Raw genomic sequence first — 26,318 nt, 5'->3', positions numbered from 1 at the left:
AAAACAGCTTTAATGTAGAAAACAGACAGTATTCTAGCAACATAACTACATCATCCAAGCAAGAGGTACTACTTGAATCAAATGCTTGAATGGGCAGCTGTGTTTTTACTGTCATCACAACTCCCATCAGTGTTTTGGTGCTGCTTGCACCTGAGAGGAGAGGGCATTCCAAAGTCAGGGTGATCCTACAGAGGTGTCAGGCATCAGAGGATCCAACCCCCCAAGCAGGTAGCCAGGAACGGATGAGACAAGGAAAGTTCTTACCAATGCTATTTATTCAATATTCACAGAGAGAGGCTTAGAAATGCAGCCTCTTGGAGTAATGGCGTTGCCCTGAGTGAGTCTCCACCTCCTCCCTCTCTTCCTCCATGTATCATCACTACAGGTGCTGAGAAGTGCCCTCTGCCTCTGAGCTTTCTGCTCTCCTACTTTCAATGCCTGCCGGCTTCTGGGAGAGGGGGAGTTTGGAATGCTTTCTAAAGACACTGTGTCCGTCAGCCCCTCTGGTGCTTCTTCTTCCTCCTCTCCCATTATTTCCCAACTTTTCCCCTCATCTGTCTCTGATCTGTGACCTCCCTCAAATGCCTGTTGTAATTCTGAACTGTCTTCTTCTTCTCTGGAAGGGTCAGGCTGAGGAGGTGGTCTCCACCATTCTTCCTCTGCCCAGTCCCTGACAGGAGGGTGCCTTCTCATGAGTTGCTACACAGCATATCTCAGAAAATTGTGACACTATGAGAAGACAATCCCTTCACGATTTCAAAGTTTCCCAGATTTTTAGAGTGTTTACCGCACACTTAAGCACAGTTACTTAGAAATGAGCTCATCAATTTCAGTAATAATTCATCTCCGAGTGTAAGTGTGCATGGAATACCAAATTAAATCCAAATTAAGTAGGTTGCGTTTTGGATTCTCTGAACAGCTCACCCATCTTAGTCTTAGGGTAGAGTTTGCTAACACCCCCCATATGCATGCGTACACACACACACACACACACACACGAGAATGATTAGAATGAATTACTAGGCATAAAATCTCTGTCTGTTTGTCTCTTTTTTAGGGTGTGAATCTTTTCAAAGTTATGGAAGCCGGTCACTTCATCTGCACTGCCTTGAACAAGCAAACAAATTCTAAAGTTGCGCAAGCATCTTTCAGTAGCTGAGCTGTAAAGTTAACTATTTGTCTGTCAATATGCGCTACCTTGTTTATAGCTGCATAAGGTAAACCTATAGCATATGACAAATCAAACCATTGGGAGGGGGGTGCAGAATAGTCAATATTGTATGTCCATGGCGGCAGAAAATTTAAAATCACAGTGTAAGTTCCTGGGCCTGGTCACCTGATGAAATCCTCTCCGTATTTTCTCTGGGCCCCTGGAAATTTCCCAGCTACAAGTGCAAGGCCTCTGTGAATTGGCCCCCATCATGCTCCTGAAGTGATGTTAACACTCTGCCCATGGGGCCACCTCAAGGAAGTGTTTGAGAGGTCAGTAAAGACATGCACGTTGGTTTACAGGAGTGAGGAGGAAAATCCAAATGCCTGTGTATTCATCTGAGCACACCTTGAGGTGAGTTTCTTGTAGTGAGGAACACAAAAACCAATGTCAGACATGCTCATCTTTAAGAAGCCACAGGTTTGTTTCCACAATTGTGTAGGTGGGTGGTTTCTGGTGTCATCCTGCTTTAAGACATGCACCCTGACCAAGAAAGGTAGAAAGCTTTGACTAAATAGCCTTCATTTGAGAGACTCATAAGCTTCTTCTAAGACATGATAAATGGCAGCTCTGAGCACGTAAGGATCGTATTTCATAAGGAATATCCCCCATGCTTTAATGCCAGCTCCAGGTTTTGGGGGGCCCTTGGGTGAGACACTTAGTGGGGGGACACTCCTCTTCCACCAATATTGTCACCAACTGCTCCTTCTCCTCTTCCTCTTCCTTGGTGCCATCGGCTTGCTTGTCAGGCAGAGAGCCAATGAGGATGCAGGAAGTGGCAGCTGCTCCTCCCCTTTATCAGCATAGCTAGTTTTTGCTTGCTTGCGCCCTCTGGGCTGAGGGAAAAGGTGGGTAAATTAGCAGTTTCCAATGGCCAAAAGGGGGAGCAGGTTGAAACATCTCTTTTTGGTGAATCCTCTTCTGGGTTATGGTTGTTCGGCAGGGGCCCAGGCTGTGTTAAACCTTGATAGCAGCTGTGACCATGCCCAGTATGACGATTTTGATTATGTATGTATGTATGTATGTATGTATTGTGATAGCGACACATGAAAGCACAGCCTGTCAGGAACAGAATGACCAGCAGTGGAACTGTGTGTGTGCTACATATTTTTAAAGCTGACTGCCAGGCCAGCAGTCATGTACTTTAAAACAATTTGGACACTCTTTGAAAATTGATGTTGACTTTGTTGCCTGCCTTGGACGGGCAAAAGCAAGGGAGTTTGTTGAGTTGAAATTTTGCTTGGCGGGTCGCAAGTTGCACTATCTTCAACTGTTATTTCAATCCACGTTGGACGCAAACTGACTTCAGAGTTCTAAAGATAGCAAGTATATTCTTACATCTTAATCAAGCCAATTTTTTTTTTAGTGTTGTATAAATATTTGCAGCCGTCAATGAGGTCCATCGTTGTGTGTGGTCTTGCTGTTGTACATTTTATTACTCCAGATTACCTCTTGTCATTTGCCAAGTCAATTACGCTGCGAGCAGGGAGCCAAACCCGGATTTGCTATGAGTAGCATTTTTGCAATGTTTTACTATAGTTGACATCTGTTAAGTATATGAATGACTTTATCTTGTTCCAAGAATTTTGTAGGGGATGGCAGCCTGCCATGTTTTGCAAATTTATGGCGCCCTCCTATAGTTGTTACATACACTAAATTCATTGCAATCTGTTTTTCTTTCTTGCTGTCCAATTTCCATCTTTTCGGTAAGAGAGTACGGGGCTGGTACGCAAGCTTATTGAAATAATGGAAGTTGCACGGTAGCTGTGTTTGTTGGATCACTCCATTGCACAATTCAGGCCAAACTAGATGTTATGTTAGTCACATAATTTGCAGTTGTGTAATGTCAATTTCAGCCACAACTTGGATTGGGAATGTGGTGTAACTTTAACCCTTTGCACCCACTGCGGCCCCCCATCATCTGCTATTTGCCACCCGCCTTGAGCAAACGGAAATGTCCCCACAGTACTTTTTTTTGCTGGGGGAAATTTTTTTGCATTTATGCACATTGTAGGTGATATGCAACAAGGTCATATTCATAGAGTAGACCCATTAAAACCACAATGGACTTCAGTCCACTGATTTCAGTGGGTCTACTCTGCGACTAACAATGGCTGCTAATCTGTCATTTTTACCTAGCATAAATCCACTGTTGGGTCAAGAAAGTGCCTCTTAACTATCCTAACCATTCAAGACTTCCTCTTTTGTCGACTTTTGTAAGATGAATATTACAGTGGAGTGCATTTGAGCGCAATCAAAGGAACTGCACAATCATATATAAATCAGTGAAAGCCACTTGAAAAATAATAGAATCTAATACAATCTAGTTTTAATCTTTTTGAACCCCCAAAACTCAGTACTTTTTACAGTGCAAACTTTTGTTCAGTAGAAGTGTGTTTCCTAGCCCTCTGGATGTCCTTTTTATTGAGCATTAATCATGATGTGTGCTTTGGGACAGGGACCAGGATAGGTGGTGCAGGGAGTATATCATAACCCTGGCTGGGGTCAAAAACAGGGCCTGGGAGGCAAAGGAGGGAAACCAGAAATTCCCTGGGACATCAGAAAACATTTGCTTATATTGTGTTGAAAACTAGCACTTAACATTTTGTGTTAGCCTACATAAAACGCCACAGCACTCTACTTCCCTGCCCATTTCCTCTTCTGCCAACTTGCTCGTCCCAACTTCTCCCAGGCAATCTGGAGAGGCGGCACTGAAGTCTCAGCAAATGATAGTGTGAGTGGGCAAGGCGAGAAGGAGGGCTTGCCTTGCCTCTCCTGCAAGTGATGTGCTCTGCCTACTTGAGGGGACTGCTATCTGCCAGTGAGGGGCAAGTTTCAGAGCTGACAGCAACCCACCTTCAGGCAGAGGAGGGCGAAGTAGCTCATTGCCACCATTATCATCATGAACAGATGATAGCTGGTAAAATTATCTTTTCCAAACAACTCTCCCAAGAATCAGTTAATATTTGCATTGATTCAAATTATATTTGTAAAGGTATAATAAAACAAAACCAAATGCCCCTAAGATATTTCATAGTGCTCTGCTTTATTAGTACTGTGAATAGAAGATTGGATAATTGTTCATCTCTACGTATTTTAATTTGGTTCTTTTTTTGTCAAAAAGTGTTCTTCATTTGGAATTATTGGTTCGCCTGAGAAACAGTGTCAGTCAGATATAATGAACAAGGAATTGTAAAGTCTATTTACAACTGAGCACCACTCGAATTATTTCAGCCAACGTCCAACAAGCTGCTTCGCATTTGTTCACCCCAGGAGTACAAACAAAAGTTTTGATTTATTATACCATTCTTTGACTACTAAGTCATGTGAAAAGTTGTAGCATATCTCACTGAATGCATCTGTTATTTCCTTGCACCAGTATATAGACTTTTATCTTAGGAATCAAAAAGAACACAAGGAGAAAGCCTGATAATATTACAAAATAGTACAATCATTACCTACCGGTGACCCACCTACACATAAAAGCGTTAGTAAATATCTGCTTGTCTTTCCATTTAGTGTTGACATTATTGGGCTGTAATAAGCCATACTGAGAGGGTACATTTACCTCTGATTGCTTCCCCCCCCAAAAAATCAGTTCTTCCATCAGCTTTTATGGGTAATGACTCACAACGGATGGAGCTCTTTTATGTAACCGGGGAGATCGATTTCTTCTCTCCGCTGTTTTGGTCAATTCAAAATATGTTCATCCAACCTGTTTTAGAAAAAGCTCTCAGCAGGCCTGGTTTCAGCACATGGTGCCTTTAGGCAGCCGCCAGGATCCATTTCTGTGCTGGTGATGCCTACCCTGACCCCTTGTACCGGGAGGGGAGGACTTCCTGCAACGCACTTGATGCAACATAACGACTCAGCCATTTTGGGAAGTTAAAATGGCCGCCAGACCAATTCAGAATGCTGCCTGCTACCAATATAAGGCAGGAGGGGATCCACCAGGGGATCCACTCTGCCCTGAGCCCCCTCGTTCCTGGAGCTGGGCCTGTTTCTCTCATCATTTGAGTCTCTTAAGCTCTAATATTTGTTTTCCACCTCATGTCTTTGTCCCCAGTGCACACAAAGCTTAATAACTAGCCAGCATTATTATTTAAATAGGATTTCCAAGGCTGCAAGCCTATGCACACTGACCTGTGTCGTTTGAGAGGAAGGGCAGGCTATAAATTCAATAAAATAAATGAATGAATAATCCACCACCTTCCGAGGGAGTCTGCTCCACTATTGAATAGCTCTTACTGTCAGAAAGTTTTTCTTAATGTTTAATTGGAATCTCCTTGTAATTTGAATCCATTGGTTCAGGTCCCAACTTCCAGAGCAGGAGAAAACAAGCTTGTTCCTTCTTCCCTGTGACAGCCCTTCAGATATCTGAAGATACCCACCTCTCAGTCTTCTCTTATCCAAGCTTGTTGGTGGTGGTGGTGTTGTTGTTTAGTCGTTTAATCGTGTCCGACTCTTTGTGACCCCATGGACCAGAGCACGCCAGGCACTCCTGTCTTCCACTGCCTCCCACAGTTTGGTCAAACTCATGCTGGTAGCTTCGAGAACACTGTCCAACCATCTTGTCCTCTGTTGTCCCCTTCTCCTTGTGCCCTCCATCTTTCCCAACATCAGGGTCTTTTCCAGGGAGTCTTCTCTTCTCATGAGGTGGCCAAAGTATTGGAGCCTCAGCTTAAGATTCTGTCCTTCCAGTGAGCACTCAGGGCTGATTTCCTTCAGAATGGATAGGTTTGATCTTCTTGCAGTCCATGGGACTCTCAAGAGTCTCCTCCAGCATCATAATTCAAAAGCATCAGTTCTTTGGCAATCATTTCCTTCCTTCCTTCCTTCCTTCCTTCCTTCCTTCCTTCCTTCCTTCCTTTCTCCCTCCCCAATTGGTCACCCTCCTTTGCATTAAAAAAAAAAAGTGTGGCAAGTTAATGGGAAGATGGGTAAAAGCTACCCAAACCAATCAGAACAAATGCCCAGTAAAGATTACACATAGCCTAGCCTTTGCATAAGCTTTGCATAAGCAAATCGGGATGAATGCTCAATAAACAGGTTATCCGGAGGAGCCCTTATACCGCAGCACCACAATCCAACATGCACAATATGTGGAGATTGCAGACTTCTGTGCAGCTCTTCCCTGCTGGATAGGGAAAAGTCACTCAGGTGCATGCTGTCATATGGTTCATACTATGTTATTTGTGGACTATGTTATGAAAGAGACAGACAAAGCTGCAGAGGTCCTGGTCCTTCAAACTCTTGCAGAATTTTAGCGCTCAAGGCGATGCTCTTCCTTCTGGAAGAACTTGCCCTTTCATTTCAATGACCGGGGCAACTGTGTGCAAACAAAGAGATTCACACTCAGAGGCGGTCACTTTCAACATAAGTGAATGGGGAAACCACTCGTGTAGGAACTCCCAAGTACGCATCAAGTGCGAACATGGCCCTAGATCAGGTCAAAGGACTACTCTTCTAGAACAACTGACTACTTGCTTCAGAGCAGTGTCTCAGTTTCGCTGCCATTTCCATGAATCAGCTAAACAACTGTGACAAAGTAGATAGCCATGTACAATCTGAAGATCTCAACGGGCAAACTCAGTGTACAATGACTACACATTTTCCATAAAATTCACGTTGCACCTTTTGACTATTTATTTAGCCTATAAGAACTTCAGGGTAGAATATAAAGTTTCCTGCGTAACTGGTTCCTAATGTGAATTTACACTGGTTTACAGCAATAGTGTATTCTTACTCAAGCTATGTTCTGTGTATATCTAGAAGAAAAAGAAAAAGCAGTCTCGCCACAGAATCAATAGAAATCTGGCATGTGTTCTGAATAATGTTGATGCTGTATTTTCCATTTAAATGGCTTCTTGACTTTATTTTTCCGCTGTGGATACTGACAATGCAATTAAGTGTGGGGAAAACTGTCAATTGGAATCAACAGCATTGTAGCTTCCTGGCTGGTGCCAGCTTCAATAAATGAATAAAGATTGATTAGCATTTCTCTGTCAAACTTGGTTGCTGATTTAAGCAGAATGGGAAAATCGAGTTTACCTTTATCATTGAGTTGGAAACGATCTCAGAGTCCACCTACTCCAAGCCTGTCCAGGTACATTCCTGATAGCTGGATATCCAGCCTCTGCTTTAAGAACCGCAATGAAAGAGAGTCCACCCCCTTCCTAGGAAATATGTTCTGTGTTTCAGTGGGAAACCTGCACTCAAATTATTGGTGGGAGTGCTTTCCCCCCTCCCTCTCAGCAAAACAGAAAAAGCCTCAGACAGATTTTTACTGTGGAATAATGCATGCATTCTGTCAGCACATGCACTTTGGGCTGCCTGACAGAACTTCCGCTCCCTCTCCTATTCCTGCGCGTGCCTCCTAAATCTGTTCTGGGTTTTCATACAACCCTCCAGAGCAGATTTGGGCGCGTGCATGCGGGTGTTTGTGGGAAGAGAAGAGGGAAGGAAGGTTTCATTCTACAAATGTAAATCCTTGCACTAATGGAACAAATCCATTGGATGCTGCCCTGTGGTTTTAAAATGCGATCTACTCAGCACATTTTGGTCATTTTCTTCTGATGACATCTTCCCTAGCTGTCACACACACACACACACACACACACACACACACACACACGAGAGATAGAGAGAGAGAGCAAGAGAGAGAGAGCTTAATGTCAAAATAGTCTTCTAAGTGTTTTTTTTGTTTTAAGTTGTCACCAGCATTAGATATACTAAGTCTCTTTTGTCCCCCACCCTGTGGGGAAAATTTCACAATGGATAATCTTGCCTCTCTGCTCTTTTGACTCTTGGGTGCTGCCTTTCTGCTTAGTGTCTGCTTTCTCCTTACTTGATTGTGCCAATGGAGCTACATAGCTAGAAGAGATTCAACACTTCTTTGTCTAGTCTTTGTTTCCACAGCTAGAAAGGATCCACCACTCCCATAGCAGCGCTTGTGAGATGAATTCATACATCATTATAACATCACTTTTGTTTATTTTTAATAGCAATAAAAAAAACCTACACCAGTGAAAACTCAATAACACTACAAGAAGTGTATTTTGCTGCTTCAACTATTTCCCAAAGTAAACCTGTATCTCAGATTAAGGATCCTTCCCCCTTTTAGTAGAATAGATACAAAGCACAGTCAGGAGGTGTTTGGCCAAACCAATTATCAAGCAGACAGTACACAGCGGGAGAGGTGGTGGAAGGAGGGAATTAGGGGGGAAATCCCATAGCTCAAAGATAGCACATAGCCTGTATCTGAAAAGCATCCTGGTGCAGATTTGCTAAAAGAGATTCTGCACACCAAGTTAAAGCATAATACTTGAAAGGGTCCTAATGCTTAGAAAGGTTTGCTGGTTGAAAAGGCCTCATTACAATCCCAGCAGCAGACAGAGCAGATTTGTAGTGCTTTCATGAAATAGCATATCAAACGAAGAACTGCAAAGGGGCAGTAAAATTAACCCAGCCATATGAAGACCACAGTGGTACCACTCCTTTCCATGCCACTAGTATGATGTGAGAAGGTGACTTGGGCCACCCCAAAGGATCCTCATGCCATGGTTTATTTGCATGCCAGCATAAAACCTTAGGAAATTGCATTACCGGGGGAAGTTGCTGCTGCGCCTCTCAGATTTCCTTGTGGTGCAGGAAGGAGCAGGGTTGCAGCAGCCCCTGTGCCAGAAGTGTAACACAAGTCCTGGGATTTAGGTTTTAGCATTTGCATTCCAACTGCAATGTGATATACATGCAGGGCTAATGCACATTTGGGCTGGGCCTCAAATGTAGATATTTATATGGTTTTGGTGTTTGGTAAGTTTCACAACTTGTTTTTCTGTGCATTGGACTAAAATGTGACCCACTCTCTCAGCTTAGAGCTGCAAATATGAGCAAATAAGAGATGCAATCTGGCAAAATACTTTTTTGTGTATTAATGGACAATAGACTTTGTCACGGTAAAGAGTTAAAAACCTTCATAGGTATTAATAAACTAGGGCCTGGAACTGGGGTTTGTGAAAGGAATGAAAGGGCACTTTCAATATGCCTTGGCCATCTCAAAAGCAATAGAAGTACACCCTAATGTTGTACCCTGTCCATGAGAATTTCACTGACATTTTCTCTTCCCTGTGATAATTTTCAAATGCAATTTCTTTCCTCACTGACTGCTCGAGAATGGCTGAAAAAATGGAGAGGAAATTTTCAACACAGCGGTATGGCAAATGCTGGGCCGGAAACATGTCATGGCCAAACGTGTCATCCTGTAGTATATCGTATGTCTCAATCTTAAATTCAACACAACAACACAGTACTGAGGCAAATAAAGCAATTACAACTCCAGTGGTGTCCTCTCTTGTAGTAAGTTGCCCAGTGTTTGCTGAAGTTGAGCAGCAGTATTCTGCCATGTGTTCTCTGAAGAGAAATTTCATGGCATATGAGCACCAGGTTGGCTAATGAGAAGAGCCTGAAATAGCATTATCGACGCAGTCGGTGATCCACGGTCGTCGAGGCATCATGAGCTTCTCGGATAAATGGGCTGGCGAAACAGTCTTGGCCTGATACACAGTTGTGCAAGCTCTGAAAACAAACACATGTGTGTTGCATTAACATCATTCTCTATACCCATGAAACACGAGCTACACAATCTACTTGACCGAAATCAATAGCCATTATCACTTGCTGTGTAAATGTTGGGTTTGACCCAGTCACAGTTACGCACTTTGAGCTCCCTTTGATTCCCAGAAGAAAGTTAAACATACAGCCTGTCATTGAAATAAATCCACTGAACATTAACTGGATGGTGCGCCTTCTGTTTCAGGGCAGCTGGAGTCTTTTAGGTCATAAATTGTAAGTGTTCCTCCTTAACTGCTGTTTTATTTTTTTATTTTTAAGTGTGGAGAATGGTTGTTTTTGCTGAGGGCCACTTATTCTGTCAGTAAACATACTTATGGTGGGTGGGGCCAAAGCCAGAAATGGGTGGAGCTTGAAGGATTGCATAAATATTCTCTATACAACCCAATTTTTTCTCTTGCATGGGTGTAGCTGGGGTGGGGGTATCTGCCACCCAATCAAGTAAATAAATAAAAAGAGTTAACTAAAAGTAGAAATAATCAGAATATTTCAACTAGAAATGCTCACTGAGGTCACTTGGATGTTTGGCAACCCAACTGAGTGACAGGCATGGCTTCCACAAACTGACCAATCGCATTGCAGGTAGCTTGGTTCTGGAACAGGATAGGTGGGTGTCCTGCCCCCACCCCCAACATAAATCCTGGCTACCCCCATGTTCTCTTGCATTCCACACCGGGGGGGGGGGCTGTCTTATGGTTCTGAACTTTATTTTACAGTATAAAATAACACTTTCCCCTACATTTACGATTACAATTTGACTCAGCACATACTGCCTTGCCTGATACATGCAGTACACAATTCATTTCATTTCTTATTCAGTTCATGTGCATTCCTCATGTGTCTTGTCTGTTTTACTGGCAATCGTGAAACTCTCTGTTTGTCTTGGAACCAAATAGGAAAAGGGTTCCGCAGGATTCAGAAGCCACACACTATGGAAACAGGACGTTCTCACACATTTCCTGTGAAGCCCTGCATTCCCCACACAAACATTGCAATTACCTGGTCTTTAACAAAGTCAGCAGGATTATCGCCAGCACCAAGATTATGCAAGAGGTGTATATCATTATAACGATTGTGTCCGCTAAAAATTAAATTATGGAAACAGAATTAAAACATTGATCAAAGAGTATTTTATGCAGTCACTATAGTACAAATTAAAACCAAATATTCACTGTCCTCAGTTTAAAATCTCCTAGGGTCTCGACCACCATATTTTATTTTTTCTTTCGGCTTCTAACAACTATCCCTGAAGGAGGTTTCTATGTTAAGTTTGCTTCCAGGATTCTTAATAATAATATTTAAAAGTTTGGTTTGATTCCTTTCCTTGACCCCTTGATTGGTGCTTTTTTTAAAATTTTTGTTCTGTGGGAGCCTATGCCTCTCATAACATTGTGGCTCTCCAATGACCTTGATGGGAGCTTTTTCATTCTTTTTTAAAAAGCCAAACTTACTGTACAATGAAGACCGTTCTCCAGTTACAGGAAGTATTTTTCCAGGTAGAACCATATGTGATGAGTAAAGGTCAGCTTTTCCACCTGATATCTGAGCTGTAAATAGAAGAGGATATAAAAAGACAGCAATTGTGTGAAAGCCAGCAGGGCCTGCAACAAAAGGCTGGATTATGAAGTGCTTCTGTCCAAGATTCCACCCTGTCATCAGGATACTTCATTCCACCTCCTCTCAGATTTCTGTCCCTTTGCCCACTGCCGCAACAGCCAGCCAGTAACCTGTGCCAACGGAGCTTCTTCAGTCCCCATTGGGTAATTAAAAAAACACAAACTCTTGTAGAGTTTCCCCCCCTCAAATATTTTGTGTATTTCTGCAACTCTTGGGAATCCTCTAAACCTGCTGATGTCTTGTTTTTGTGTGTGCCTGGTGCCAATTTTGCTAGAATTCCCATTTTATCATAAGGAATCTTCTTTCCCCCCCTCTTAGCAGATGAAGCAAACTTTAAGTTGCAAATGGTTAACTGGTTGACTCATTCATTTGTTCCCACATAATGGGACCTCCTGGTAAAGGTACAAGGCAAATTGTAAGGCCTGGGCAGGTTGATTATGAGGGAGGTGCTCCTTTGGGTTAGTTCAACTTACTGAAGCAGTATTTGCTGTGGAGGATATGATGGAACCACTTGCATGCAGTCTGCTTAGCTAGTGGCGTTGTGTCACAGGTACACTCGACTCCTCGAAGGACAGACCCCCACATTCCGACATAAGCAGCTCGGCACTCATCACTGTCAGAACACATCAGATCATTTGCATCCAAAGATTCGAAACAAGCTTTATCTTCAAGGCATTGTCGGGCAAAGGGTTTTAAACACTTAGATGTAAATGCTTCATACTTGGCCCTGTGGAAAGAGAAATGTGTATGTATTTTATTCTTCCTGGTATTCCCTTTCATCTGGGACACAGGTGGTGCTGTGGTCTAAACCACAGAGCCTAGGGTTTGCCGGTCAGAAGGTCAGCAGTTCGAATCCCCATGATGGGGTGAGCTCCTGTTGCTCGGTCCCTGCTCCTGCCAACCTAGCAGTTCAAAAGCATGTCAAAGTGCAAGTAGATAAATAGGTACTGCTCCAGCAGGAAGGTAAACGGCATTTCCATGTGCTGCTCTGGTTCGCCAGAAGCCGCTTAGTCATGCTGGTCACATGACCCGGAAGCTGTACGCCAGCTCCCTCGGCCAATAAAGTGAGATGAGCGCCGCAACCCCAGAGTCGTTCGCGACTAGACCCAATGGTCAGGGGTCCCTTTAACTTTACCTTTATTCCCTTTCATGTATAATTCAGGGAGAGCTGAAGGCTAGATTAGCAAATAACAAAATGAAAGAAAAATGAAGAATTTCTTGTAAGCGACAAAACAAGGGACATATAGCTTGGACATGTTCATAACCTAAAGCCTCATACCCTCAATGGGGAGCTATGTTTGGGAAGTTGAAGCTGGGGAGGTGGGTTTAACTTTTCCCCGCCCCCATGTGCTATGATCCTCAAAATCGAAGATAAACAAGAGACATTGCTGGGTGAATGGCACATAATAAGCTGTAACTTGACCCTAACTCTGCTCTCAATGCAAGCCTAGAACCTTTAGACCTTGAATGGTCCTGTCTGCTACTGGCGGCCCAGTCCTGTCATCTCCTATGGCTTTATTTGCCTGCAGTGTTTTCAGTGTTAATCTGTATGCACCTCTATGTTAAATTATGCATATTGATTATTTTTACATCTGTGTAGATGTGCTCATGTGCTTTAGCATTAGAGTTATGTCATTGGAGAGGCAACAGGAACAGCAGGAGAGGTAGCAGCAGCAGGGAAGAGTGTATCAGCCTTCTGAAGCTCCTGCCAAGATCCCAAATCCTTTACTCCACTGCGCATCTCCAGGACCAGGATGAAAATGCTACTAAAAAGCACCAAGTCCCATGACCAGCCTTGTGGGTAACACAGTCTTAAAGTGCATTATCTGCCGGTTTGACCACCTTGCAGTGATTGGATTATAGGGTGCACATTCAAAAACAGTTAAAATGTACATGTCCTGCAAAAGATCTATATGAATTTCCTGAATGACAGAGATGGTTAGGAGGAAGGCTTAAATCACAGAAAAACCCTCTTACAGCTTTTGCTTGTGGTGTAGGTTGGAAAGCAAACATTATTTGCTGCATTGTGAATGAGCAAATAAATAAGAGATCATCTTGGGCTCCTTGTGCATTTTTATATTAAACACACATGTGCCAGCAGTCAACCAAAAATGTGTATTTCCACTTACCAGCAGATCTCGTTTCTTTGGCATGTGTCAATTACACTGAGGCATGAAGGAGCTGGGACCATATTGACTCCACACAGTGTGCCATGAAGGAATCCCTTGGCTTGGCGGCAGTTTTCATCTGACAGCATGCAATCACAAAAGGTCAACAGCAGGGCTACGTTCAAAGGCATGTTTTCATAGAAGGACCGCAGGGCTGCTTGGCATTGATTCCAATTGCACTGTGTTGCATTAGCTTGGCAGGCTTGAAGGTAGCGAGATAGTTGTCTGTTACAGACTCCATCATTGACACAGTCCACTTTGACTTGGAAGCAGGAGCGCAGGTGTTTGTATTCTGAGGAAACAGCAAAATGATCAGAAGACGATAGAGATAGGGGTACGAGGAGTGATTTTGAAAGCACAACAGTTCTCAAACTCTCCCTTGAATTTGTGACATGGCAGTCACTCTACCATAGGCAACTCATTTCTATTTGCATTTTCTGAAAAAAAACACCCCATACATTGAGGTGGCGAACTTCAGGCCCGGGGGCTTAATATGGCCCTCCAGACCTCTCAGTTTAGCCCTTGTAACTTTCCCTAGGCCATCACTATTTCCAGCTCTTGCAATGAGCTTGCAGTGTCTCATTCTGCACGGGGTCAGGAAGCTGGATTACTCATAATTTATGTGGGCCACAAAGTTGAAATCAATACAGGGTATAGAAACGTTTAAAAAGTAGGCTACTGTTTACCATAGTTTGAAAGAGATGATGACTTCCACTGTGATTTTATTTTCAGGTGATCTACAACGAAGGAGATACATATTATACAGATTACATGTTGTAAATTAATTGTAGATTTGAAATGGAAGCAGCAGTTTGCAATGAAACACAATGCAAAGAAAAAAATGATGATCAGGTTATTTGACGGCCTTTAGCAGAGGCATTCCTAGTTTAGAGCAAAGGTGGGGCTCATTTGGTGCTCTAGATGTTGTTTGACTCCAGCTTCCATCAACCCCAATAGCCAAAGACAACGTTGGAGTGTGGAACACAGAGTAACATCAACATTACCTTTTAACCAGGCTTGGTGTCAGTAATCAGTATATTCAGACAGCTGATAGGACCCATGGATGGGGAGGGGTCCTCCATAAACTGCAGACACCAGACTGTTACCTGCTGGTTTCTGCTGGTGGCAGCAAAGATGATCTCACTACCATCTTTGTTCATCTTGTTTGCATGGTCAGATGAGGCCTTTTATATTTCATTTTTAAAGGCTAAACACTTCTGAGCATTGCCATTGGGATGGATGGGAACTGTAGCTTGCCATAGCTCCTGATTCAGTGAAAAGGGCAGGAGAATAGATGCAAACCATATGAATTTAAAGCGTTGTCTGACATTGACTCACATGCACTGATTGCATAATGCAACAGCTGCAAGTGTTGGGACAAGTGTTGTTCATGTCAATTGCTGACTCCTGCACCTGCTGTTTCCTCTTAGCATTTACACATCAGCTTCAATTTTATCTGAATTGCCTAGAAGAAATCCAAACATAGGAGTAACAACATAACTGAGTAAATGATGTTTGAGTTACAGCGAGCTACAGCAACGTGGAATTAAAAACAGAGGGAAAGCAAATAACTCTCTGTCTTTGGGATTAGGTACACAGTCAAGATTCAATGGTTATTTGAGGAGGTATCTAGCTGAGGCAACAACCATTATCTATAAAAAGAATGGATTAACGCAAGAACATGAGAAAAGCCCGTCTGCATCGGGCCAAAGACCAGTCTGTTCCTGCAATCTGTTCTATCCATGCCCAACCAGTTGCCTATGACATACCCTCGAAGTGTCCCAATTTTCCAGGGTCAGTCCCAGAGTTACAGCAGCCATCTTGGTTTCTGATTTGACCCCAGAATGTCCAGGTTTTCCCTTTTCCTTCCCTCCACATCTTGGAGAGCAATTTTAAGTGCTGGAGAGATCAGACTACCCCTTTGTCCTTTTTGGAAACAGGAACCTTTGGTGTGCATTTGTGTGTCTGTAGGTGCAAAAACAGAGTCCTGTTTATACTGAAAATAAAATACCTGCACCAAATGAAGGAAGCTGGCATACAAAGCCCTTCCTATAATTTTGAATGAAAATGTAACCAATCCACTTGGTTACATCCTCCAACACTGGAGGTGGAACATAGACTTCACAGCTCGTAGCTCCTGATCTTCCTATCCTCCATGGATGTATCTATTCCTGTCCAAGTGAGTGGCCATCTCTACATCTCTTGTAGGATTCTAGGGTGTTTCCTGCCACATTGTGGCTGACTATGTTGGATCCTGCATGGAAGACCTTGAGAACAATGCAGCAGAAGTTAGTTGTGATGCCACACCTTGACACATATTTGCACAGAAGCAAGTCACGTCGATTTCAACAGTCCAGTCTTATGCATGAGAACCTGTAAGCAATGCACACAGAGGTCACTGGGACTCCGTATAAGCATGATAACTTTGGGCTTGGATTTGTGGGCAGTGGTGTCAACAGGGAGAACCCCAACCCAACCCACCACCAGTTTTTCTGCATTTTTTTTTAAAATTAAAATGTAAAAAGTGGCACTTTGTGCCATCAAACCTATTCATTTCAAGGTTGCTAGGAACAGTATCTTTGAACTGGTGTTATTGAAGAGATCACTCTTCATCATTTACCTGCATCAAAGCCTGCATAGGTTTCCTCCTGAATGGCAGAAGCTTGGTATTCCTGGGTGTATTGTACGCATGTGTTGTTAAATATATGCTTCCATATTTTAGTGCATTTTTTATGCAGTGGTTCTGGGCATATGCAGCTCCCCAGGACTGTTCTCCTTAACTCCTTCCATGCTGCGAGGCATTGCTGTACCACCACATGGAGGCTACAGTTTGCTACTTTGGTTCTGCACATTCTCTGGAATTTCTTGTACGGCAAGAAACAGGTGTCATCTCCTCGGCATATTTCCTTTGCAACCGCGCAGTCGGTTCCTAACATGCCTGGGTGCACTGTCTCTTGCAATTTTGTCTGTGGCAGGAATCCTAACTGGACATCTGTGCTCGCGTAAAGCTTCGATTTCCCTGTGCAAAAGAGAATTTGCGCGCAAAGTCAGTTGGATAGATCATGCTCGCAGCTGCATCTTTCAAATGCAATCAGGCTAACTGTAAAAACTGATAAGCAAAGGAGCAGCTACATGAATTGTGCTTTGTAAATACTTTCCCCCAAATGATTATTTGGGATGGTACCAGGGCCAACCCAAGATATTTTGCTGCCTGAAGCGAAGGATGATATTTACAAAAAGCCAACTAAACTGGAAAATGAATCTGACTTTTGACACTATCCTCCGCACTGCACCTGAAGATAGCAGGCTAGCTATGGGAGTGCAGGACTGGTCATGCGAAACACACGTTTCTGTCCCTACTGCATTTTTGAGCATCTGCTGCCTGAGGCGAATGCCTCACTCTGCCTATTTGTGAGGCTGATCCAGGATAGAACCTTCTCTACAGCAGCACCCAAGGGTGGAATTATGCCTCATGGAGTGCTCTTAGATCTCTCTTTTTCTTCCTTCAAACATTAGACTAGTCTTTTCCTCTCTGCTTTTTTTATGTTAATCAAGGTGGTAGCGGGAGTCCATAACCTTGTCATTTTGCAGGGTTCACTGCTGGTCTTAAATGGTTGATGAATTGGCTTGGATCCTAAGGGAAGTTCATGGAAGGAAGTCCCCCTTCCCTCCTCTCCCCTCTTGCAGCTTCCTGTGCCCCCCTGAAAAACCTGAAAAGCTGGGGGGGGGGGTTCTTGGGGAGAAGGGAATAATCCACTGGTTTTGTCTGGATTTGAATGGTACTTTATTTGTCTTGAATTTTGGACTCCGATGACTACTATAATTGCTTAGGAAAGTCACACAGTCTCCTAATTAGAGGTCAAAGATCCATATAATATTTGAATCCGATAGTTTGTCAAAGCTAAACCTCTAAGCCACAATGAACATAAGAGCATAACAAGAGCTCTGCTGCATCAGAACAAAGCTCAGCATCCTTCTTCCCCCAGTGGTAACCCAGATGCCCATGTCCATCATGCAAGCAAGACATGACCTCTCCCTCAATCATTCCCCAGCAAATGGCTGAGAGCCTCTGATCCTCAAAGTACCATACGGCTCCCATTTTTAGCAGCTGCTAATAGCCTTATCAGGGCCATGATTACACTGCATTATTTTGTTCTAGAGAAGAAAAAAATCTGTTACCTTTATTCCCAAAACATTGCTTGCCAAGCAACGCTGTAGTGCTGCAGTTATCGTTAGTGCAGGTGCAGTCTTTAAATTCTGGGAACTGGTCAACTAAGAACTTGACTGTTTTATTACAGTTGGTTGAATCTTTTACTGTGTAGTTGTTGCCTGGATTTCAAACGCAAGAATGAGTCTTAATACTTTCATTAATGTTATTATATCTATTTATTTATATCCCACCTTTTCAACTAACTTTTACTCGGACTAGACCCATTGAAATGAATGGACCTGATTAGTCATGGGCATTCACTTCAATGGGTCTAGTGGGAATAAACATTGTGACCCAATATAAACTATGGTATGAAGTAGTTTGTATGAAAGGAATCTTGTAGCACCTTAAAGGCTTGAAATTTGAGTGGCTCAAAAGCTTTCATGGACTAGGTACCATTTCACTGGATGAAGTCATCTCTAGTCTATAAAACCCTAGACCACCACAAAATAAGAGCACTTCAACAGAACATGTCCCTGTGAGTACGTACGTGTAGATGCCCCCATTTGCTTTTTTCAAATTTAAAATCCTATTGATTCAACCCCACACTCCACCTCTGGGCTAGCATATTCCTTGGGTGTAGCTTTTAAGAAAGAGCTCTCTGCGTGTTCAGTCCTGTCTGCTGAACTGGAAAGTGGAATGGTGTATATGTACTTCTTCTGTGGATGATCAAACACACTCTCCATTAAGTATTTTCTCAACAGTTTCCAATCATCAGTAAATGTGCTGTGTGTATCTAAGAGGGATTACTTAAAAAAAAAAGTGGGGGGAAGTTGCTGCACTGTTACCTGAAGTGTGGAACATTCTGGTTGCTGTTTTTTACTCTCACGTTTTTCAAGACCATTTTACTATGTGACTACTGATGGCAAACACATGAAGTAGTGGTTTTCTCACTCAGAATACCCATGTCATGAACACCATCCTGATAGATGTTGTTTCGTACTGCATCACTTGCTTTGTGGCCTGTTGGTTGCATTTGGAAAGGATGCAAAATGTACTTGCTCATCAAAATAAGAAAGGGACATTTTAGTTTTTGCTTTTTTTAAAAGCAAAAACTATTGTTGAAAATATATTGTTGAAAATATAAGTGCCAACCCACCCCCACCCCTATCTTTTCACTTTTTGTGTTAACATCTGGCCTCCAGGAGAAAGATCAGCAGCTACTGAGAATTCAATTATCAAAGTCACAAGACTTTCATGTAATCTGTGCATGTTTAGGACATGTGCTAAATTGGTGTACATTTCTTTTACAAGTTTCATGAGGCTGATTCAGTCTGTTGATTCAGCTGTTCAATTAAAATGCCAGAATTTCATTTATGTAGGAGTTGGATTTTTTAAAAAAAATAATAGTTTCCTGTTATTGTTGAGTAGAGTAACTCTTAGCAACGTAGATTCACTCAAATGAAAAGTATGAGATTTCCCCTTTGTATATATTATACTGTAGATACTACTACTTGGGGGATTTAGTATAGATTCTATTAACTTTAAACTGGCTGTATATCTTAGCCTAACACCTAAGTCTGACACGCTATAGCTATAGTAAGAGCTATATTCTGGGGTGGGGATGGGGAAAGATGGAGTCTCAAATGTATTACTGAACTTAAGGAGCAACCCATAGGATCAGAGCCGCGGATCCTCATCCTAAAAACACTTGGATTCCCCCCCCCCATTTTTTGACAAAGTAATTATGTATGATCTCACTCTGTTACAAAGCTTTTAATTCCAAACCACTGCAAACAAATGGCCCCTCCAGATAGTCTATTTGTTGAACATTCATTATTCTTTGTGCTCATGATGTTATCAGGTCAATTGTATGCATTACTTGGAAACCATTTGTGCCAGCAAAAGTGTTGCAGGCTCAGTTTGATTTGTAATAGGTGCATGTCTCGTAGTTTCCTGCTGAGATTCTGTATTCCTTTTGCCTCCTTTTATAAATTTCCCAACAATAGGCATCTTCCCACTCACCCATGTGACTGTGTCTATATGTGTGGCGCCAGGAAATAAATAAATCAATGTAAACTGCACTAGCAATCCCAGGAGCCTTTGCACCGACCTTTGGGGCCTGTGGAAATTTGGAGATTGAGAACGAAGGTTTGGAGGGAGCAATTGTAGTGGAGTTTGGTGGATTTTGAAACAAAGCAGAGGGTTTTTTTTAAGGGTTTCCAGAGGTTTAGAGGGAATTTACAAGTTTTTTAGACGGTGTTCCCCACTATGTGTGATTTCATGTATAACACATGGTACCCAGGAACATAACCCCTGCTTAACTGGGGAGACGTCTGTATTCACAAAATGTATAGGGAATGCTTTAACAACTTTCCCCCCATGGAAACACATCCCTGGGGCTATCTGCACACCTTTGTCCACCCCTCTCCACCCCTGAACATTTTTTTGTATGATCAGAATTAGCCCATATGCAATGGCATTTTCTCCTTAGTAACTGTATTTAATACTCCAGTCCCTGTTTTCATTGAGTATGTAGTCAGTTGCAAAGAAGTTGAGTTTAGCAACCTGCCCAGTAATCCATTGTGTAAGCAGGAGCTCCGGCAGGCATATGCACCTCTCAGTCTATAAGATCTTTCACATTAATTTCAATGAATGTGGAATTAGGCATGGAAGGGTGTGTTTCTATGGAATGCTCCCTCCATTTAAGTGTGTGGTGATGATGCCCACCTCCAAAGGGGTACGGGAAATGAGCTCTCCTACCACCTTTCTGGGAAAAGGTGAAATGAAGAACTGCCTTTTAAAATTCAGTTCAGTGTTCGTTTTAATGGAAACTGATTATACAAGGAATGCCACTTCTCTGAAATCATAGAGCAATCTATGGCTTCTCCGTAGTTACCTGAAATGCAACAAACTTCTTCAAGCAAAGCCCAGACACTTTCACATCCATTTCCTGCAGCTTCGCATCTCTCTCTCAGCTCTTGGCATTTGGAGGTCTGGAAAGCAGTTACATGCATGGAATGTAGTACCAGCACTGCAAAACAGATAATATAACTTTGGTGATATTGCTTTGGTGGATCCTTTGCATTTCTACCCAATGTTTTATTGCAGAGAGCATGGAAGGGTAAAGGAGATACACAAGGTTACCCATGCTGAATTTCAGATACCCCTGTTTAGATCCATCAAGGAACAAGGAACTCAGTCTTTTTTCTAAGCAGACTAAGCTCTCTTCTCTTTCACCTTTGGTGTTTCTCCATTCTGCGCTTCACTCCAATCGCCATTGTTCTTGCTTCACTCTGAGCTTCACTATTTCAAAGGGAGGTTCTAGAGCAAACTTTTAATCTCATGGCTTTGAAAATGTGTGTGTGTGCATAATTAGTTTTGTTTTTTTAATTTATTTTAAAAAAACACATTTTACCGGGATTTTCAATACAGGAAAAAAATGACATATTATAGTAGCAGACTATCAATAATTAAGAAAAAATTAAATATGTCAATATATGATATACCACATATACAGAATATATATATATATATAGGGACGCGGGTGGCGCTGTGGGTAAAACCTCAGTGCCTAGGACTTGCCGATCGCATGGTCGGCGGTTCGAATCCCCGTGGCGGGGTGCGCGCCCGCCGTTCGGTCCCAGCGCCTGCCAACCTAGCAGTTCGAAAGCACCCCCGGGTGCAAGTAGATAAATAGGGACCGCTTACCAGCGGGAAGGTAAACGGCGTTCCATGTGCTGCGCTGGCTCGCCAGATGCAGCTTGTCACGCTGGCCACGTGACCCGGAAGTGTCTGTGGACAGCGCTGGCTCTCGGCCTATAGAGTGAGAGGAGCGCACAACCCTAGAGTCTGTCAAGACTGGCCCGTACGGGCAGGGGTACCTTTACCATATATATATATATATATATATATATATATATATATATATATATGCACATGTGTTGTTATATTGTATACATCCAAGCTAACTTGCACAGAGCACAGGTTCTAAAATGAGCTTTGCTAGGGCTCAAACCAGCTTGCAATTCATGCCTCTAGTAAGCCTAGCTACGTGGAAGGTTCTGCTGTTAATATGTCCATTAAGATTTTGGTGCCTGGGGAGATGAAGCAGATATAATACATTGCACAGACAGCACTCTTAAAAGTCCCACTGCAAACAATGGGACTTTGAGTGCTGAGGTGCAGGTCTACTAGCTATTACATCAGGCAACAGCAGCAGGAAGCCAGCAGTTCCATCTGACTTCTCCAGTCTCTCAGCTGTCATCTTGCAATTGCAGTTTCATCAGGAAGCAACAAAGACAGCTGTGTGAAATGGATCTCTTCCTCTTCCTCAGAAGATTAGAGTTAATAAGTAAAAATAATGGGATTGAAAAAAGTGGGTATTATGGGAACATCTTATTCTTGTTCTGCAGCTTCCTATAGGCCTGCTTCTCTGTTCCTCTTCTCACCTACCTATCTCAAGCCAAAGGGAAAAGTCAACAGTAGTAACAATAGCTTTTCTTGTGGCCTGACATGCACTTAGACGTTCCACTCAGCAAACAAGCATGTGTTTGTTTAAACAAAACCTCCCTTTTTCAGATCTACTTGATAAGTTACCTTTCATAGTACCTTTAGGGTGATCTGCCACTGTACTGCCTACGGACTGGAATGGGTCATCACTCAAGCCTAAATACATTGGCTAGGTGTCACTCTTGGCAATCAATGAAATAAAATTAAATATCTACCACCATAGAGATAGCATTTTAGTGTGAAGCTGGCACCTGCTCTTCAACAGCTTGCTCTTTTCCAGCCATGCCAGGAGTGCATGAAGAATGTTCCAATCACACATTGCCTCTGGGAACAAGAAAGCCACGCGACTCATGAAGCGGCAACAGTCATGAGCATTTAAAGGATTAGCCATGTTCCACAGAGCACTAGTAACCTTGGGCACAAAAGAAGGAGCAACACACTGCTAAAGAGATGGGACAGAATGGGCTGAGTCAGACAAACAGTTTTGCCTCCCAGTACACAATACATTCCCACTGGTAATAGAAATCTGAATGAAGTTTTGCTCTGCAATATGGTCGTAGAGACCGGTCAGCCATGTGACAGCTATGTGGTCCTTCAGTCATCTCACTTCGATTACATTTTCTTAGTAACTGCAAATGTCAATTTAATTGGGGATAAAGTCTGGCTATCTGACTCAATGATACATTGGGCAATAGATATTGGTCATAATATAATATAATATAAATGTGGAAGCATGGGAATGATGTGGAATATGGATATAATTTTACAGCATGCTATGGTCTAAGAATGGGACACGGGTGGCGCTGTGGTCTAAACCACTGAGCCTAGGATTTGCCGATCAGAAGGTCAGCGGTTCGAATCCCTGCAAAGGGGTGAGCTCCCGTTGCTCGGTCCCTGCTCCTGCCAACTTAGCAGTTCGAAAGCACATCAAAGTGCATGTAGATAAATAGGTACCACTCCAGCGGGAAGGTAAATGGCATTTCTGTGCACTGCTCTGGTTCACCAGAAGCGGCTTAGTCATGCTGGCCACATGCCAGCTCCCTCGGCCAATAAAGCGAGATGAGCGCCGCAACCCCAAAGTTGGTCACGACTGGACCTAATGGTCAGGGGTCTCTTTACTTTATGGTCTAAGAGAAAATTATATGAAAATGATATATCGATGGTACCTAACACCGAGTTAATTGACAAAAGAGGAAGAAGGTTCTTTTTATCATATGTGGTGGTCTTGTAGTAAGGTTAAAGCTTACTGGGAAATGATATATAATGAGTTGAAAAAGATGTTTGAAATAACATTTGTAAAAAGACCAGAAGCCTTCCTTTTGGGAATTATAGGGACAGAACTACCCAAACTGTATAGAAATTTATTCATGTATGCAACTACAGTGGCAAGAATGTTACTTGCCCAAAAATGGAAAGAAGAAAAAGTCCCAGCAAAAGAAGAATGGATACAAAAACTTATGGAATATGCAGAAATGGCAAAACTTACTAGAAAACAGACTTTTTATAAAAGAATGGAAATGGTTTATTGAATATTTACAAATAAACTGTAAACAGATAGGAACATTGGCAGGATTATTGTAATAACCTGCAGTTTTATAAGAGTATATATTTATAGTAGATGAATAAATGAGCAAATTAAGTTAATTTGGATATGCAGAAAATATTAAAAACAAATTTAAGGAACCACAGAAAGAGGGGGAAGGAAGTCAAGTTTTGAAATGTTGAAATTATTGTAAAATTATTGAAATGTATAAAATTGAAAATAAGAATAAGAATAGGTGGCTATCTGAATCTACTGAAAAAAATTGCTCATGCTAAGAACAGTGGGCTGTGGTGGGATAGGAAACTGCCCTCCGCACTACAGACCTTTATTTGATCATATTCATTTCTTCAATTTTATATATTAAATTTTTATTCCAACCTTCGTCTGAGGACCACAGAGCTCTAAATTAGCACATTGCTTATATATTTTTAAAAGAAAATAGTTCCCCTTTGCAGTCACAAAGACTAAAAGCAAAGTTTCTAAAAGCAAACAAAGCAGCTGCCATTTCAACAAGTTTATTATGTTTGAATAGGAGAGGAGCAGAGAAGGAGGAAAATAAAGTTTAACTTATAGCAAATGTGTGAGTACAAAGTCTGTCCTTTATATTGCATACAATAGGAGGGAGCAGTCCAATAAGTGGTAGGGACCATATGCAATGTCCAATTCTGTGCCCTCCAACAAGCAGATGAGACTGCGGTCCCATAGGCACACTTAATTCAGAACAAGCCCCAGTGAACACAGTGCGACTTACTTCATTCAGAGTAAGCGTGTATAGGATTGGGTTCCACGAGGAAGAACTCTGCAGAACTTACCCAGCAACAGAATGGAGTTCATCGCGCAAGGCGGTCCTGAGCTATTGATGCGGAGCACAGTAAGCTGCAGGTTATCGCCTGATGTTCTCTGAAATCTCAAAACCTCCGAGTCGTTTCAGCACCACGCCGCGCTGGACAGCTCTCTCCCGGCTGCGTGCGATTGGTCCACCTTGGCGCTGAAAGAGTGAGCCCGTTCTGGTGGGGCTCCCCTCCCTGCTCTCGCTTGCTTTAAGTATCCCAGAGAGATAGGAAAGCCAACCCTCCATTTCACACCTGTTGCAGATTTCCGGAGTATAGTAAAAGCTGCCCTGACAGTCGCTTACTACATACCTTGCTGCCTGCGAGTCCAGATGAATTACAGTCTTCTGAGCAAATGCCTGGTGAGGTAATAGTTCAGTCGTGATACCAAGTTAATGATGATAAGCAGAATTTCCTTCTGAAGATACCATTATTAGAGGGGTTGGGCTTCCCACTCCTTCAAAGCTAAAGGGAAAATCTAATCTTGCAGGTGCAGGCGGGTGGTTGCTGTTTTCAAAGTACCTTCTAAGGACCTTTAAAACCTGGGAGTTGCTGCAGGATCTGCTTCTCTGGGGTCCCAGGAAACCCTGGTGACATGAGAAGATGAGTTCATGCTCTAGCTGTGTGGGGCATACCAAAATAGGAGGGCACAACTCAATAAAGATGGGCTCACAGTGACACAAACATTTCTGAAGCTGAGTAGCAGGAGCCCACCTGTGAGACAGAGGGAGGTATAATGCATTAGATAAGGAGAAGTGGATGGGGGTCAGACCATTGGACTATCTAGTTCAGAAATGTTGATCCTGGCTAGCTGTGGCTCTCCAGGGTTTTAGTGGCTCTCCAAGCCCTACCTGCAGATGTTGGAAATTGATCCTGGGACCTACTGCATGCAAAGCAGATGTTCTGACCCTATGGCCCTACAGCTGTGGCTTTGGAAACGAAGAAAAGACCAAGAGAGAGAATGGCACAAAACTTGGAGCAAAGGATTGGATTCCTTGAGTGCAGCCATCTGGACACACTCTTCATCTCTATAAGTTGGGAGGCATCAGATGACTTCCTTGTGAAGTCAGATGTCTTATAGAATATGCCTTGCATATGGTCAGGAGGCAGGTCTGGAAATGGGAAAGCAAAGTGAGGCTAAGACAAAACTCCTCTATGAAAGCTAACCTGTTCAAGCAATGCATTTCAAGCCTGGCTCCTGGGCTTAAGACTTTGGTCAGCCTAGAGATGGGTGGCAGTTGTAAACAGGGCTCCATTTTGAGTCCCTTTGCTGCCAGGTTTTTCCAGAATACACCATTCCCCAGTTTTCCATTCCTCTCTGTGTGTGTGTCCCATTAGCATTGTATGGCACTGAGCATACGTAGCCCTTGTTGAACTCTTTTGGGGTATGTTCCCCCACCCTTTTTAGGATTCTCCCTCCTTTTAAAAAAAATTCTGCCATTTTTCCCAAGCCTGCAGATGGGGTGGACTTTAGTCTTTCAGATTTCAGTGGTGTCCTGTGCAAGGCCAAAATTCGGCACCTACCCGACCTCTCACCTTCCTTTCTGCTCAATTCACTACATCATAGTTGGGACACCCTGCAGCGCCCCCTAGCTTTGATGCCCAGCATGGCAGAACCAATTGTGCTTTCCTCAATCCACCTCTGCTGCAGATATCTTCC

The 26,318-nt window shown here is 42.8% G+C and overlaps 2 protein-coding genes across 2 annotated transcripts in view; one reads left to right on the top strand and one right to left on the bottom strand.

Moving 5' to 3' along the window:
- Positions 1-7,207, top strand: part of HMGCLL1 (3-hydroxy-3-methylglutaryl-CoA lyase like 1) — a 58,218-nt gene extending 51,011 nt beyond the window's left edge. The window contains exon 9 of the mRNA XM_080998767.1: positions 1,058-7,207. Within this exon, the coding sequence (XP_080854893.1) occupies positions 1,058-1,159 (102 nt within the window). The 3' untranslated portion in view covers positions 1,160-7,207. The remainder of the gene's footprint in view (positions 1-1,057) is intronic.
- GFRAL (GDNF family receptor alpha like) lies at positions 4,796-26,318 on the bottom strand. Its single transcript, XM_080998766.1, has 10 exons — positions 24,641-26,318; positions 20,673-20,807; positions 17,803-17,952; positions 16,244-16,642; positions 14,310-14,360; positions 13,585-13,915; positions 11,929-12,182; positions 11,290-11,385; positions 10,838-10,919; positions 4,796-9,784 (listed from the first exon to the last, which is right to left on the bottom strand). The coding sequence occupies exons 1-10, from the start codon at positions 24,660-24,662 to the stop codon at positions 9,658-9,660; spliced, it is 1,647 nt and encodes a 548-aa protein (XP_080854892.1). The 5' UTR covers positions 24,663-26,318; the 3' UTR covers positions 4,796-9,657.

This window comes from Podarcis pityusensis, assembly GCF_964106645.2.
Source record: "Podarcis pityusensis genome assembly, chromosome: 3".
Lineage (NCBI taxonomy): Eukaryota > Metazoa > Chordata > Lepidosauria > Squamata > Lacertidae > Podarcis > Podarcis pityusensis.
This window is presented reverse-complemented; position numbering and strand designations above follow the sequence as displayed.